This window comes from Microcaecilia unicolor, chromosome 7, assembly GCF_901765095.1.
Source record: "Microcaecilia unicolor chromosome 7, aMicUni1.1, whole genome shotgun sequence".
In the NCBI taxonomy this organism is placed as follows: Eukaryota; Metazoa; Chordata; class Amphibia; order Gymnophiona; family Siphonopidae; genus Microcaecilia; species Microcaecilia unicolor.
In genome coordinates this window covers 286,151,100-286,169,071 of record NC_044037.1, presented here as the reverse complement: position 1 = coordinate 286,169,071, position 17,972 = coordinate 286,151,100, and the positions used below count along the sequence as shown (strand labels likewise).

General features: G+C 43.8%; 1 protein-coding gene and 1 non-coding gene across 6 annotated transcripts in view; one reads left to right on the top strand and one right to left on the bottom strand.

The window, feature by feature from the left end:
- CLASP1 (cytoplasmic linker associated protein 1) overlaps positions 1-17,972 on the bottom strand; it is a 484,411-nt gene that overhangs the window by 397,762 nt on the left and 68,677 nt on the right. For all 5 annotated transcript variants that reach the window (XM_030210422.1, XM_030210418.1, XM_030210420.1 and 2 more), the window contains exons 3-4: positions 2,330-2,408; positions 98-201 (exon numbers count right to left, since the gene is read on the bottom strand). In XM_030210422.1, coding sequence (XP_030066282.1) covers positions 98-201; positions 2,330-2,408 — 183 coding nt within the window. The remainder of the gene's footprint in view (positions 1-97; positions 202-2,329; positions 2,409-17,972) is intronic.
- Positions 4,260-4,385, top strand: LOC115475184. Its single transcript, XR_003942968.1, has one exon. It is a non-coding gene; the product is annotated as a U4atac minor spliceosomal RNA (small nuclear RNA).

Here is a 17,972-nt window from a genome sequence, read left to right as displayed (position 1 = left end):
GGGGGCCATACACTGTCATGCTCATTAATTACTGCATTAAATCAGTTTTCAGGTGTGGATTCCATTGCAGAGCTGAAGAAAAGCCTTTTTTGCATACCTGAGGTGGCGCAGATAGTTCCATAATTTTTAGCAGCAGAGTCTGATCTTGCTCTCGAACCGAATCCTTTGAATCTCCCAATCTATCAAGTAGGCTTGGTAGTACTGGGGACAAAGGAAAATATTAATTATTTTCAACAGCACTATTTGTGTGTACCTGGAATTGTATAAAATCGATCACACAGCTGCCACCAATTTCATATCCAAGTCAAAGCACTGAGAGGGCTAATAGCCTCTGTGTCACTCATCGTGTAACCTTGAGAGGTCAACTGGGATCTGCAGACCTCTCAACTCCCTGCTCCATCTACCAAAAACCATCAGCACCCTGCCACTCATTCCCCTATTATACAACAGCACAAGCACTCTTTGCAGAGCTGTCACTTTCCTAGCAATTACTTCATCATTATTCCAGAGGGAATTCTATGCCAAAAAAAAAAAATGCTCCAAAGACCAGAGCTGCAGTTCCAGTTCATCCTTTTGCAGGAACAGCCGATTCGTATGTGGCAAATGGCAGTTAATTGGGCAGCTAGTGTCACTTTCCCCTTGCCACGCTGCTCACTGTCTCTTCTAACCCCCATTCTTTACACCCAATGCCTTCCAAAACTATATGGCTCTCAGTGAGTTTAAGCCATGTGGTGCCTGTACTCTTCAACTGGTTCTCTGTCTCAGTCCCTTGAGTCTAGTACAATACAGGGGAGAACAGGGGAGGTTCTATGGAAAATGTATGTTGTGCACTTGCACATAATTCCCCAAGTAGTCATGAACATAAACAGTAAAAAAGCAAACTCTGCAAATTCCTCTCCGTTCTCACCAAATGATGGGAAGGGGAAGGGAAATGGGACTTGATACACCGCCTTTCTGAGGTTTTTGCAACTACATTCAAAGCGGTTTACATATATTCAGGTACTTATTTTGTACCAGGGGCAATGGAGGGTTAAGTGACTTGCCCAGAGTCACAAGGAGCTGCAGTGGGACTTGAACTCAGTTCCCCAGGGATCAAAGTCCACTGCACTAACCACTAGGCTACCCAAGCTGTGAATTTTCAAAAAAAAAAAAAAAAACCCAGGTTATTCAAAGTAAGAGAAAAGCTTATTTACTTAAGATGAAGAAAAATGCAGTGAAAAATAATTGCTATCTATGGAAGCCCTCCTTTTAAGGAATGGATTAGTGGTTATCTGCAAGTTTAAGCAGAGTTGAAAATAAGATACAAAGCCCATCAAACTGCATCTAAGAGGGGCAAATCTATAACTTGGCATTTCCAGTTAGGCACGCTGATGCCACACACTGGGCACCAATCCTAGAACAGCATTTGTGCACTAAGATGCCTTTACAGAATATTAGCAGAAACCCAAACTGGTGCACCTAAATTTAGGTGTAACCATTTACACCAGGTGAATGGCAGGCATAAAAAGGTACACCCAAGTGCACCAAAACATATAACTTATAGTATTCTAGAGGCTGCACGTGTATGTTGGAGACACACCCATGTGCTGCTCATATGTACGCTCTATAACAGTAATACATTCGCTTACAGAACAGCACATAGTGCAAATACGCAAACAAGTGGAACTTACATATGCAATGCCCCCAGACTTATGTGGCACAGTTTCCCTTTCTTTTCTTGCCTAATTTAAATTACTACCAAAAGTAAGACAAAAGGCGCCTGGCAGGTCTGAAATTCCTTCCTTCTCATTGTTTACTACTGATGCAACAAGGAAAGCACTGTCTCCTCAAAGGTGAGAAGACCACTAGGTGTGAGCACCAGAGTCTTGCATCTTCCATTCCTGAACAGAAAGAGCATGAATGTAATATTCCAGAAATCAGGAGGGTTTTTGTTGGGTTGCTTTGGGAGCAGGTTGTCAAGTAAATCTAGCATTTGTGAGGTACCTGACTGAAAACAATGGGATCAAAATCTTTAAGTTAACTACAGAACAGGTGTGGTACAAGCTGTCACTCTAGAACAGTTGTTCTCAACCCACTCCTCAGGACACACTTAATCAGGTTTGCAGAAGACCCATAATATGCATGAGATAGATTTACTTTCAGTGGAGGTAGTGCATGCCAATCTATCTCATGCATATTCATTGTAAATATTCTGTAAATCTTACTGGCTAGATGTTTTCCAAGGACCAGGTTGAGAACCTCTACTCTAGAGGGAGCACCTCTAAGGATCTCTCAAGTTCTTTAAAAAAAAATCAAAAAAAAAATCAAGAAGCGCAATTCAGTATCTTACCTGTACCAATCTGAGGTTTAAAATGATCTTGTAAACGTGTTACTAAGGCAGACAGTATATCCATTCCTAACAAAGCCACCTGTAAATAAAAAAAAAAGTCCAGTTGTAAGTCAGTGAGAAAGGCATGCAAGGAATCTATGCATTCAGCCCATTTCAACAAAAACCCATATACTGTACAGACTCTGCATGCTTCCCAGCTATCTGTAAGCAGTTGTGTTCTATATATGGGCCAAACGCATCAGCTTGCCAAATAACAGACTAATTATTCAGCTGCATAACCCCTTCCACAAGTGCAGTAATACAGTTTCTTACATTTAAAACAAATCATGGACAAAGTACAAAAACAGTTTACTGAGGTGTGCACTTTACCTTTGAAGTCAGAATGATTGAATATTTTAACACCCAACAGAAAGGACTTAACAAGGATCTGGGGTTCCTAGCCCATTATAAACCATAAAGCTGTATGTCTCTGTTGATCACCCTCCCCTCACCTATCCACACCCATCCTGTTAGAATATCAATGATATGCTTTGATGTCCCCATACATACCTCCTACCCACCCCATCCTCCCACCCTGTCAGACTGTCATAGTAATGCTTGAATGTTTTCACTTATATATACTATCTGCTACCACATTTGCTTATTTCCGATCTGACGAAGAAGGGCAACCTTCGAAAGCTAATCAAGAAATGTATTAAGTTATGTCCAATAAAAAAAGGTATCATCTTATTTTCTTTTCCATGTTTTATTTTGTTTGATTTCTATAGATTCTACATGGAATGTTGCTATTCCACTAGCAACATTCCATGTAGAAGTCGGCCCTTGTAGATCACCAATGTGGCCGCGCAGGCTTCTGCTTCTGTGAGTCTGACGTCCTGCACGTACAGACTCACAGAAACAGAAGCCTTCGCAGCCTTTTACATGAAATGTTGCTAGTAGTGGAATAGCAACATTCCATGTAGAATCTCCAATGGTATCTATTTTACTGTCATAGTAATGCTTGAATGTTTTCACTTATATACACTGTCAGCTAGCACATTTGCTTATTTCCGATCTGATGAAGAAGGGCAACCTTCGAAAGCTAATCAAGAAATGTATTAAGTTATGTCCAATAAAAAAGGTATCATCTTATTTTGTTTGATTTCTATTGATAACCTGAGGTGTGCAAAAATTATTTCAGATTCAGAGCACTCTCTGCATACCTTTGACATCAAATGCATTACTCTTTTCTCAAACACAATATGGCCAGTGCTCACTTTAATATGAAAACAGATGCCACACCAAAATATGATAAATTTAATAAAGAGAATTTCATCAGAAACAGACAAGTATATAACAGTACTGTCCCAGTCTACCAGATTAGCTATAAATGAGAGGTATTTTATAGAAAAACAGAAACTTAGCCTATGAACATCATTTTATTTTATTATATTGAAACTGCATTTTTATATAATTATGGTTACTTGTCTTGAGTGCATTTTAAGGGAAAAAAATCCCTCCTTGAATATGGCCAACACCACCCATCCACAAGACAAGATTTTTTTCCCCTCCCAAACTGAGATACATGTACTATTGTAAAATCACTTTTATATGTTTGACATTTAAAACAAATTTAAATTTAATAATATATCTAGAAGATGGATGAACGTCTCTACAGGATTATAAACAGAGTAACTACACTGTATAAAATCATATGCAAATATCCACAGCTAGATGGCGCAAAGCACTATGGGTATTTGTAGAGTAACACACAAAAAACCAACATAACCAAATGGAAAAAGTATTTGCAATCAGTTTCCATTGCCTACAATATTTCACAAATGTTTGGAATCCACTGGCAATTGTTCTACAAATAATTTGTCCAGCATGTCACCACAATCTAGAAGGAGATTTGTTTTCCCATAAGGATCTCCAAAACACTTTCTTTTCAACCATCCTTGTCTTGGGGTTGCGCTGTTATTCAATGAACGTATAGTGAGAATAGCACTGCTAACACCTGAACAACACACAAGTGCCACTAGTGCATTAGCATTAGAAAGGTACAATTTTTGGAACCTTCTATATATAGTATTAAAAACAGTGACTGTTTTTGATAAGAATTGCTGCTATATTCTTTTTAGTAGCTAGATGGCAGTAGAAGACTTTAAATAGTTTTATTATGCATGTTAGGAGCCACGTAATGTAGAAATTGTTGTTGGAAGGTGTGTAAAGTTGGGCTGTAATTATTCTCTGGAGGAATTTTTGAATTGGGGCCAAACAAAACAGGTAGTTTTGCCCTACTGCATATATGGAGTTGAAGTTCTCATTGTCCCATTAATTTTATTTTAATCACAGCTTGAAATCAATGCTGCAAAACCAGAACTGGATCAGCCTGGTTGACCTGGAGCCAGTTGCCAGCTTTGGGGGTTGGGAAGATCTGTGAATGGTGCTTCTGTACACACATTGCATGCAATAGAGTATGTATGCATATTTCAAGGATCTTATTTATTTGTTGCATTTCTATCCCACATTTTTCCACCTATTTGCAGGCTCAATGTGGCTTACAATATGCCGTAATGGCGATCGCTATTGACAGATTAAGAAATACAAAATGGTAATGCATTAAAGGTCATAAATGATAGAATAAATGAATATCTGGGAAATTAATTGTGTGTATTGGAGGGGGGAAACTGAAATGAAAGTTAAAGCAGGGGTGGGGGGACCGAGCCCAAAGCCACAGCCAAAAGCACTATTAAGTGTGAACTGGGGGTTGCGGAGCCAAACTTCATGCTCAACCAGGCACGGAACAAATTTGTAAGCTTAGGAGCAGCCCTTTGGCTCAACCACACTTTGCAGCCATGACCAGCAAAGCAGGGAGCTAGGCCAGAGACTCAGAGGCACAGAACAGCAACTAACTGCCTGCTGCAAGCAAAGAAAAATACTGGAATCTTCCAGGGGGCACTACATAGTAACTTAGTAGATGACGGCAGAAAAAGACCTACATGGTCCATCCAAGATAAACTCATATGTGTATACCTTACCTTGATTTGTACCTGCCTTTTTCAGGGCACAGACCGTACAAGTCTGCCCAGCAGTATTTCCCGCCTCCCAACCACCAGTCCCACCTCCCATCACCGGCTCTGGCACAGACCGTATAAGTCTGCCCTCCACTATCCTCGCCTCCCACCCACCAACCTCTCTTCCCCCACCTGCTCCGCCACCCAATTTTGGCTAAGCTTCTGAGGATCCATTCCTACTGCACAGGATTCCTTTATGCATATCCCACGCATGTTTGAATTCCGTTACTGTTTTCATCTCCACCACCTCCCACGGGAGGGCATTCCAAGCATCCACCACCCTCTCTATGAAAAAATACTTCCTGACATCTTTTTTGAGTCTGCCCCCCTTCAATCTCATTTCACGTCCTCTCGTTCTACCGCCTTTCTACAGCTTATTACTGGTGATGTCACTGGTAGAATTCAGTCTTTTCTCTACCTCCACCTGCTGATAGGAAGGGATAACAACCATTCGTGCAGACCGGTTGAGCTGACGCTGAGGAAGGATTGCATTGTCTGTCCTCACTCCCCATATTCTGCATTGCCATCTCTCTTCTCATGCATTGTTCTCTTTCCCTACCTCCATATTCTACATTGTCCCATCTCTTCCCCCCCCCACGTTCTACACTGCTCCATCTCTTTGCACCCTCCATATCCTGCATTGCCCCATCTTTTACCCTCCCCATAGCCTGCACTACTCTGTCTCTCCCCACCCCCATATCCAGCTTTACCTCATCTCTTCCCTCCGCCCCTGTACTCTACACTGCCCCATCTCTTCCCACCTCCCCCGTACTCTGCATTGACCCTTCTTGTCTCCCTGTTCTCTCCTCCTCCCAGTGGCTCACTCATTTTAGGTGGTCTGAAGTTCTTGCACTGGTCTGCTGCTTCTCTTCACCTTGGCTATGGCAGCAAGCAAAAGGCAGGCGAAGGGACATTCCACTCTGTGCACTGCCGCTGGCTCTGCCGGACCCAGAAACAAGATTACACCAAGCCTGATGTAACTTCCTGTTTCTGGGCCCTGTAGAACCAGCAGCAGCACCCAGAGGGGAATGTCCCTATGTCTGTCTTTTGCTTGCTGCTGCTGCCGCAACTGTGGTGAAAAGAAGCAGTGGATCACCTAAAATGAGCGAGTCACCGGGAGGAGGAGAGGACACGAAGACAAGAAGGGGCAATGTAGAGTAAAGTGGAGGAGGGAAGAGATGGGACAAAGCTGGATACGGGAAGGGGGAGAGAGCAATGCGTTCACTACGTTAAAATTTTTAACACAAGTTAAAACATTTAATGCATTAATAACGTTCACACGTTAAATGTGCGATCCTAGAAAAAACATATTTAAAGTAATATAATTCAAGATGTATTGTTCTGCAGAAGTAGGAGGTTCTTTCAATCAGTGCAGTAAATACCTTTTCTAGTGTTAGAGCTACAAATTACCACTCTAGGCAGGGATCTGGGACTTTTTCCTCCTCTTTTTCTGTGCAGATGTCTTTTGCAGAGCTTGTTTAATTGACTGCTTATTGCTGATAAGAAGTGTACTTACTGCAGAGTGGGGTTTTGCTTTGGGGATTTATTGGTGCTCCACAGCCTTATTTTTTTGTAAAACAGAGGGTGAGCTTTCCCATCAACCTTGAACCCAGAGAATGAGGCCTGGGACTTCCCATTCAGAAAGGACAAGAGAGCTGGCGTGGAGAAGGAGAGCTCTAGGGGGCTCTCAAACCATCCAAAATAGGATTAGCCTCCAAATATGACTCAGAAACTGTCAAGGGAAAGAGAGATCTGCCAGAACCTGATCAATGAGGCAGGGAAGCTCCTCCCAGTAAAATAAGCGTATGTGTGGAGAACTTGCAATGTCCATCGGATAAAATCTCACCCGATTCTAGAGACAAGCCTTTTGAAGATATACCCACCTCCATTGTGAGCACACTCACAATCCCCCCCAAGATCCTACAAGAGAAAGTAAAGGGCCACTTTAGAAGGCCTGGGGGTCTCTGAGGAACAAGGGCACTTGGAACAGTCCCCAGGATCCCCTGAGACCCTACCACCTGGCCAGACAGCAACAGACTGGCCCCTTGGAAACTCGAGAGTGCCTGTTTAAGACCCTTCGACAAAGAAAAGGATGGCAGCTGTGGCTCCAACACACCTGCCCCCCCTCCCCCATGAACCTACATCACAGGGAGGGGAACCTTCTTCCAAGCCAGTTAGGAGAAAAGCTTCCATCTCAAACCACAAGTCAAAAACACAGTCTGAGGCTAAAATGGCCACTGATCCTGCTGAAACACACTCAGCCGTGGTGAGAATAGAAACTTCAACAGAAAACAAATCCAACCTCAGGAGAACAGGATCACCTGCTCCGAGAGCTTCTGTGATCCACAGGAAGACCTCACCACAAACCAGGCAGAATATGTTTATTCATAAATTTTATATACTGCTGAACAGAAACTGATCAAGGCCTGCCACGGTACTTGTGCCAATGGGCAGTGGTGGCCCAAGGCAATCTGCCATCCACCCTCACCGAGTCTAGCATCACCCCCTTATCCGCGTTTACCTTATTTGTTTTCCAAAATGGCAGCAGCGATTCCCATAGGCTGACCTGCTGCAGGCACTGGCCTCTTCGCTACTGTGTCCTGCCTCTGAGAAAACAGGAAGTGACATCAAGAGACGGGCCACTTTGGAAGAAGAGGCCAATGTCAGCAGCAGGGCAGCCTATGCGAATCGCTGTCACTGCCGCCTTTCAGGAAAAAAAAATAAGATAAAGGCTAAAGAGGGAGGGGAGAGTGCCGTTCTTGAAGCGTACCACCCAAGGCTCCCGCCTCAGGTGGCCTATTGGTAGGGCCGCCACTGCCAACGGGCTCAAAAGATTGCGCCAGCCAGCAATACAACATTGTCATCCCACTGCAGTACAAGCAGCACCACAGCAATGCAAACCTCCCTCAATCCCTAGAAATGAAGAAAAGAGTCTTAGGGAGAGACAAAAATGGCCTAACACTGGCCTGGATACAGCTGAGTAGGCTTGTATTGCCTCAGCCTGCATGACTATGACCACAAGCTACTAAAAGCAGGCTCTCTCTCAACCAAATTATTCATTTTTAAGTGGGGGTGGGAGAGAAAAAAGAGAGGAGGAACTACTCCTACTCCTAGGCTACTGAAGCAGCACAGCCCCTAGAGCAAAGACCCATGAGTTGAGGCTCCAGACTGATTAAGACAGACAAAAAAAAATCTTGTACACCTCAACCAGGAATCTGGCCATGGCAAGACCCTAGGAGAAGGTTCCACAGCTAAACCTCAACCACCAGCCAAGAGCTGTAGCACAAGGCCTGGGAATCCAGACTACCAGAAAAATACAAATAAATAAAAGATCCTACTGCAAGAGTCTGCTTGCACCATCTGCTGGAGACAGAGAAATATTGGAAAATGCCTGGCTGCACCACTCTTTATAATGATGGTGCTATCAGAATCTTCAAGTTACATAGTAGATGACGGCAGAAAAAGACCTGCATGGTCCATCCAGTCTGCCCAACAAGATAAACTCATATGTGTATACCTTACCTTGATTTGTACCTGCCTTTTTCAGGGCACAGACCATACAAGTCTGCCCAGCAGTATTTCCCGCCTCCCAACCACCAGTCCCGCCTCCCATCACCGGCTCCGCCACCCAATTTTGGCTAAGCTTCTGAGGATCCATTCCTACTGCACAGGATTCCTTTATGCATATCCCACACATGTTTGAATTCCCGCGGGAGGGCATTCCAAGCATCCACCACCCTCTCCGTGAAAAAATACTTCCTGACATCTTTTTTGAGTCTGCCCCCCTTCAATCTCATTTCATGTCCTCTCGTTCTACCACCTTCCCATCTCCGGAAAAGATTCTTTTGCGGATTAATACCTTTCAAGTATTTGAATGTCTGTATCATATCGCCCCTGTTCCTTCTTTCCTCCAGGGTATACATGTTCAGGTCAGCAAGTCTTTGCTCACACGTCTTGGAACGCAAATCCCATACCATTCTCGTAGCTTTTCTTTGCACCGCTTCCATTTTTTTTTAACATCCTTCGCAAGGTACGGCCTCCAAAACTGAACACAATACTCTAGGTGGGGCCTCACCAACGACTTGTACAGGGGCATCAACACTTCCTTTCTTCTGCTGATCACACCTCTCTCTATACAGCCTAGCAACCTTCTCGCTACGGCCACCGCCTTGTCACACTGTTTCGTCGCCTTCAGATCCTCGGATACTATCACCCCAAGATCCCTCTCCCCCTCAGTACCTATCAGACTCTCCCCGCCTAACACATAAGTCTCTCGTGGGTTTCTACTCCCTAAATGCATCACTTTGCATTTCTTCGCATTGAATTTTAATTGCCAAACCTTAGACCATTCTTCTAGCTTCCTCAGATCCCTTTTCACGCTTTCCACTCCCTCCCGGGTGTCCACTCTGTTGCAAATCTTAGTATCATCCGCAAATAGGCAAACTTTACCTTCTAACCCTTCGGCAATGTCACTCACAAATATATTGAACAGAATCGGCCCCAGCACCGATCCCTGAGGCACTCCACTACTCACCTTTCCCTCCTCCGAGCGAACTCCATTTACCACCACCCTCTGTCGTCTGTCCGTCAACCAGTTCCTAATCCAGTTCACCACTTCGGGACCTATCTTCAGCCCATCTAGTTTATTTAAGAGCCTCCTGTGGGGAACAGTGTCAAAAGCTTTGCTGAAATCTAAGTAGATTACGTCTATAGCACGTCGATGATTCAATTCTCCAGTTACCCAATCAAAGAATTCAATGAGATTCCTTTGGCACGATTTCCCTCTGGTAAAACCATGTGGTCTCGGATCTTGCAACTTATTGGCTTCTAGGAAATTCACTATCCTTTCCTTCAGCATGGCTTCCATTACTTTTCCAATAACCGAAGTGAGGCTTACTGGCCTGTAGTTTCCAGCTTCTTCCCTATCACACTTTTGTGAAGAGGGACCACCTCTGCTGTTCTCCAGTCCCTCGGAACCTCTCCCATCTCCAAGGATTTATTAAACAAATCTTTAAGAGGACCCGCCAGAACCTCTCTGAGCTCCCTCAATATTCTCTAAATCTATCTGCTGGTAAGCAGACAAAACCCATAAGTCTGGGCTGGTCTAGCAGGATGATAAGGAAAAATACATTTAACCAACAATAAACTTGCAACCCACTCAACCAACCCTATAAGAACCTCTTCCATTCCATCTTAATGTTAACCTACTTCAACAGACATTTTCACTCTTCCAAACTTTGAAAGACTCCCCCCCCCCACCCCCCCAAAGAAAAAACAGGTTTTCAACTTTGTACAAAGTACATCAGATCAGTACACATGCAAACCATCTCATGTAAAGCACTCTATCCTAATGGAGCAGCCACAGAGAAAAGCACGGCACATATCTAAATGTGTTTCCTGCATACTTGGCAACCTCACAAGCCCTCACAGAGTAGAAAGTATAGCCTGAGGCACATTCATGAAACCTCTCCTGAAGAAACCCCATAACATCTTAAAGACCATCAACCATCAATCTTGAGTATACCCTAACCTCAATCAGTGGCCAGTGAAGCAAGCAGAGGAGTGGCATGACATGATTGGGATGGGTGGCACAGTCACTACCCTAGATTCGTTACACCTAGCATAAGGTCTTCTAGGGCAAGCTCATGTATACCAAACTGCAGTAATTTAACAGTGAAAGTACAAGGGCTTGAGTCAGTGTTACCAGATCTGTAGTTGACAAATATGGCCAAAGCTGCTGAGTGATCCTGATCTTCCAATATGATGATTTAGTCAAAGCAGCCACCTGTAAATTAACATCCATCCAGTCACTCAGGTTTTCAATCCAGAGGCATCTATTGGATGCTTTTTTTGTTCAGTGTTATCTGATGTGAAAGTCAAAATTAAGAACAAAAAAAGTCTAATTATGCCAAAATAAACTTAAATCACTGGTAAGGAATCAGTTATTTAACTGAAATCAAATCCACTCTGCTAACAGCAAAAAAGAAAGAAAAATACTTTGCTAAATTTGTCTTATTAAGGCAAGAGAACAAGTGAAAAATCAACAGTGAAGTAAATTTATTAATAAGAATCTGGAGGTGTACACCCAGGAAGACAATGGTACTCTCCCAGGTGTGGTGGTATGTCATGAAAATCCACACCTCTATGTGTATCATTTAATTATATACCTTTCCTCGAGGATGAACATTTGGCAGACGTTATGACTCACTCTACAAAGTGACTTTACAGGCCATAAGTCAGGTGTGGGAAACCTGTAGCCTGCCACTGAATTTTACGCAGCCCGTGAGACCATTGGACGTATACACAGAAAACAGCCCACATAAACATCATTAAGCAGAGTTTTGTTGTCAGTGGAACCACTGAAGGACACAACAATGGGACAAGACTCGTTAGCAACTGTTGAGTTTTATTGGCTTGTCAATTTTCTGTGTGTGGCCACGGTACTGAGATTCATGCATCCCTCTGTGTATAAAAGTTGCCCATCCATGCTGTAAGTGACGATATGGGATGCACTCAAACTTAGTAAATAATTGAATCACTTCAGTTGTTTCTTTGGCTCTTTATAATCTGAAGAGTAATCTAGTGGATCATTAGTAATGCTTTGACAGACCTGGATTCTATTCTCTGGACTAGATTCATGGTCCCTGAAGGCACAAAGTCTTTTGGCATCACATAGCATTAGCATCTAGCAGCCATGCATACCAGATTCTAGAATGAACTGCAATCTGTGGTCCTTGCCAAGGACTGTCACTGCAATGTCTACACTAGATGAAAGAGGTGTTGGAAGATAGACGACACCCCACAGATAGTTAGAAAAGAAGGCTCCGCCACTACGACCTAGCTCCGAGTCAACTGAAAAACAGCAGGAGTTAAAGGAAATTGCCAGATCCCCCGCCCCCCAATATTATATGTAAATAAATTTTCATATCTATATATGAGAGAGAGGTGATGCCCAGGTAAGGTAAAATGACTTCTCTGGCATTTTATAGTACCTTTCAGGTCATTCCCAGAAAGTGACAGATTTGTACTGCTTTACAAGCAAATATGTTGGATTAGTGGTGGGCTGCAGAACTCAAAAGTACGCCTACGTTGACAATTATGGTGCTCTTGTTTTCCCTGTGCTAAGATTTATTCTGTTTTGCTTATGTTCATAACATAGTAGATGACAGCAGATAAAAGACCTGTCTGCCCAGTTATTCTGATCTACACTGCTAAAATATATATCCCAGCTGCAGAAACTTAACTACTTATACGATAGCACTTCTTATCCAAGTCAGTTTTTGTCATCTTCCTTTTTTTGAATCTCTGTGATCCTGGAATAATAAGCACATGAGTTTCCTTCCATACTTCAAGACCAAACATCCTTGTACCCTCCATATCTTACCTTATCCCTACCCAGATTTAAGCTCTTCATTAAAACTTGGCTTTTCTCTCAAGCTTTCGATGCCCTCCTTTGATATGGTTTGAGTCTGACATGCTCCTTGCATTTTACTCTCCTTCCTCCCCTTCTGTTACCACTTTCCTTCCAGTTTCTTTAAAGTCTCCATCTGGATGTTTGCATAACTTATCTATGATATTATAGTTCCTTTACATTATATGTTTTAGCTTGTACACCACTTAGCATTGTGTGTCAGATTTGAACAGTATAGCAAATGAGAATAAAGAATTAACTATTAGGCTATTCCTCTATATAGCGGCTACAAATGCAGGATTATGTTGGCATGAATGTGGTCAACAAGGCACTTTTCAACATATTTGGTAGGAGTGCCGAAGAGTCCAAATTTTCTGGAATGAGGTGGTTCAGTTAATCAAAAATAACGTAGGAATCAGGACTGAGCTATCCATTGAAGAAATATGTTAGCCTTGCTAGTCCTTGCTCTCAGTAAAATACAGGCCAATGGCTCAGGCTAAGGAGCTAGGCCTCTCTTAGAAATCAAAAGTCATCTCTGATACAAAGTACATGTTTCTGCAGCACAAGCTGAAGTGAGTTCCCAGAGAGCTGGCAAGGGAGGGGGCATTTGCTCTTGTAAACAATCACTGGGACTGGCACCTGTGAGAAGTCATGAGAAAGATGTTTAGGCTAATAGAAGTTGATAGAGGGTTAGATGTACGTAGGACCAGCATACCCAAGGGGAGGGGGGAGCTGAAGAGAGCAAAATGACCTGTCAAGTCATCTCACGAGATGCGCTGTGAACATATCTTGTTTATAGTTAGAGCTTGAGAACTTGTGAAGTCATCCTTATCAACTGATAAGGGCCAAGAGCCCTGGTGAGAAAGAAAAAAAAAATATGAAAGTGCAAAACCACTACGAGAGAAACTGCACTGGCTTCCACTCAAAGAACGCGTCACTTTTAAAGTATGCACATTAGTCCACAAAATCATTCACGGCGAAGCCCCAGCCTACATGTCTGAGTTAATAGACTTACCACCCAGAAACGCCAAAAGATCATCCCGAACCTTCCTCAACCTCCACTTCCCCAATTGCAAGGGCTTGAAATACAAGACGCTACACGCGTCAACCTTTTCTCACATGAGCACGCAGTTTTGGAATACACTGCCGCGCAACTTAAGAACAATCCACGAGCAAGCTTCCTTCCGCAAATTATTGAAGACCCATCTTTTTGAAAAAATCTACGGAAAGAACCAAAACACGTAAGTCCACACTCACTGTTCATTAATGCATCATACATCCCACTTCTGAACTCTCACATCACTCATACCTTTACTCACAGAAATATGCATACCATATGTCTTTATGCCTTATTATCACCCTTTAAGCTCCCATTGTCTCCTTCCAACGTTTCAATGTCTGTGTTCCATTGTTACATTCCTTAACGACACTTCGATTGTCTCGCATAACTCTGCACAATGTAATCCATAACCAATTTGTAACAAACTGTATTTCCATCATTCATCTCATATTGTAAGCCACACTGAACCCACAAAAAGGTGGGAAAATGTGGGATACAAATGCAATAAATAAATAAGATTAGGGTCCACTGGAACCAATGGAGTCAAAATGGTATATAAGGACCAGTCTGAGGGGTATTAAATCAGACAAGAAAAGAGAAGGAAGGCTACCAGGGAAGGCGGGTGACAGACGTATCCTGAACTGCTGCTCTACCATATGAGTGACTGAACTGCTTGTATTATCTTTGGGTAAGATACCAATGCTAATAAACTATACTTCTTTATCTACTAGATACTGGGTTCCTTTCTAATTACAAGGGTTTATACTGCCTTGACTGTGTAACACGATCATGAGCAGATACCAGGTTGGGGTAATTAAGGATCTAGAGGGGATATGCAGTTCCTTCCAGGCTGGTGGAAAGCCCATGGCTCCGCTGCGCAACAGAGATGGTAGACCTAATAAATTAAACACCATGAAGTACTTACATAAGAACAGCCATACTGGGTCAGACCAATGATCCATCTAGCCCAGTATTCTGTTTCCAACAGTGGCCAATCCAGGTCACAAGTACCTGGCAGAAAACCAAATATTAGCAACATTCCATACTACCAATCCCAGGGCACGCAGTGGCTTCCCCATGTTTATCTCAACAGGCTATGAACTTTTCTTCCATAAACTTGTCCAAACCTTTTTTAAAACCAGATATGCTAACTGCTGTTACCATATTGTCAGGTTCTCAGGTTCGGACTCTGGAGCAATCGTGAGCCCTTGGGCTGTTGACGAGGAGCGGCAGCAACAGGCAAAACCCACCAACCAACACTGGGCTAGCACACCGGCAAAGGCAAGGACTGCAGACGCAGACAAGCGAGCCGGAACACACAGACTGGAATGCATGGGACAGGAACACACTGGACTGGAATGCACCGGACTGGTACGCACTGGACAGGAACACACGGGACTGGAACCAGGCTTCACCTACACTTGGCCGCCGTTCCTCAGGGGTTGAGCCCCTGGGTGCAGGCAGCTAGCAGGACTTGGAGGAAAACTGGTACTGGAACACCAGGAAACTCACACTAGAAGGAACACTAAACAAGCTTGGCCAAAACAGGGTTCAGGATAGGAATCAGGATTCAGGATTCCCAAACAGACCAGACTGGAAGGAAACTGAAAGCAAGCAGGGCAGACACAAGCAGGAGGGGAACTGAAGCTGAAGACAGACAGCCACGAACGGAGGAAGTACAGATACTATACAGGGAGAAGGACTTCCAGACAAGCTTGACTAACCAGGGTAGGGTAGAAGCCCAAGGTGAACAGGGAACCAGGATACAGAAGTGCCCACAGGCACCCAGACAAAAGCAAGGCTGAAGTGCAAACTGCACTGGGGAATCAGGTTCTCAGACAGAAGGGAAAGGAAGCCAAAAGCAGACAGGGTTCAGAAGTGCCCACAGGCACCTAGGCAAAAGCAGGGCTGAAGTGCTAACTGCACAAGGGTTCAGGGTTCTCAGACAGGAAGGAAAGGGAACCAACAGAACTGGATTCCAGAACAGAATCAGGAGACAAACAAACAAGGAATACCTACTAGGAACATAAACTATAAAGCAAGGCTAAGCAAGACAACGCAGAAGTGCAAACTGCACCAACACTAACCTGGACCTTTTGCATTTGCAAAGGCCCTGAATGGAAGAACACCACTTCCTTATCAAGGCCCCGACTGATGATGTCACAACTACTGGACGCAGGCAGGAAGCATACTGAAGCACAGAGAGGCTTAGCACACACAGGTGCAGTATAGTGGAGTAATTAGAGCCATGCTGGAAGCATCCAGCACACAGAGACAGAGCTGACTCAGGAAGAACAGACAGAAGCCAGCTAAGAAGCTGACCACCAGAAATAAGGTAAGTTTGGGAGGGGTCACGACCACAATCGTAACACACATCCTCGAGCAATGAGTTCCAGAGCTTAAATATTTGTTGAGTGAAAAAACATTTTCCTCCTATTTCTTTTAAAAGTATTTTCATCTAACATCATTGAGTGTCCCCTAGTCCTTGTTCTTTTTGAAAGAGTAAAAATTTGATTCACTTCTGCTCATTCTACACAGGATTTTGTAGACCTCAATCATATCTCCCTTCAGCTGTCTCTTTTCCAAGCTGAAGAGCCCTAACCTCTTTAGCCTTTCCTCATGAGAGGAGTACCATCATCCCCTTTATCATTATGATCACTCTTCTTTGAACTTTCTCCAAGTTTGCTATATCTTTTTTGAGATACGGTGACCAGAAATGAATGCAATACTCAAGATGAGGTCGCACCATGGAGTGATACAGAGGAATTATAGCATTCTTGGTCTTATTTACTATCCCTTTCCTAATAATTCCTAGCATCCTATTTACTTTCTTGGCCACCACCGCACACTGGACAGAAGATTTCAGAGTAATGTCTACAATGACACCTAGATCTTTTTCTTGGGTGCTGACCCCCAAGGTGGACCCTAGCATCAGGTAACTATGATTTGGATTATTCCTCCCAATGTGCATCACTTTACATTTGTCTACATTAAATTTCATCTGCCATTTGGAAGCCCATTCTTCCAATTACATAAAGTCTTCCTGCAGGGGTGAAATGGGAGAAACCATCCCCATCCACTCCAAGCCCCGATGGGGCTGAGAAACCTACTGCAGACAAGATGTAGCAGGAAAAAAAAACTATGGCATCCAAAATGGCTGCTGTGCTCAGCTTTTAGCTCCTGCAGGTACTGCAATGCTGGCCAGCAGGCATGCCCTGCCATGTGGCCAGTGCACAGACCTGCTGGTTAGCTCAGGCTAACCTCAGTCTGGGACTCCAGCATCCCCACCATCCCTCTGTGGGTTTAATCTTTTTTTTTTTTTTGTCAATTACATTTATTCCCTCTGCAAGGGAATAAAGCCAACTCAGGCAAGGCTATTTTTTCCTTTTGTACCTAGGAGCTGCGGGGGAGAGCACCCAAACAGGGTGAATGGGCACCAAAAGGAGAGGATGGGGAACCACGCCCCTTCTGGCAGGGCCCTGTGGAGCCGAGCCGAGCACTTTGCCAGTGGTCACTATAAAGAGAGACTGAGGGCAAAGGAACAGTGCTCCATGCTCAACCAGGTCCAGTCCCTGGATCTGGGAACCTGGGAGCAAGCCATTAGGCTCAACCAAGCTGTGAGACAAAAGCCTGCACTGATGGGAGCTAGGCCAGGGACTAGGAGCACCAGCCTGAACACTCTACCATGTGCTAAAGACAGCGAAATGCTGGAGTTTTCCAATGAGCTCCAGCAGGTTATACCAGTAATGTCACTGGGAAAGATCAGTTTCTCCCTCTCTCCATCTGCTGGCAGGAAGGGATAACACTTGCTTTGTCAAGGAAGGTATGGCCCAGACTCTAAAGAACAGCCCAACTTTTACTGTATTTTGATAATTACTTACCTTAGTCACACTAACACCCCATCTCTGAATTTATGGCTCCTCACTATCTCCCTCCCATCCTAATACCTAGGCCCTACTATTGGTCTCCCCCATATCTGCCTACAGACCTATACTGGGCCCAATGCAGAAAATCACTCCCAGAGCATAGCTCCTATGTAGCAAGGGAATGACCCAAGGAGTGAGCAAGGAACATTCATACTACACCAAGTTCACATCTGTCCCTCAGTGTCCATGC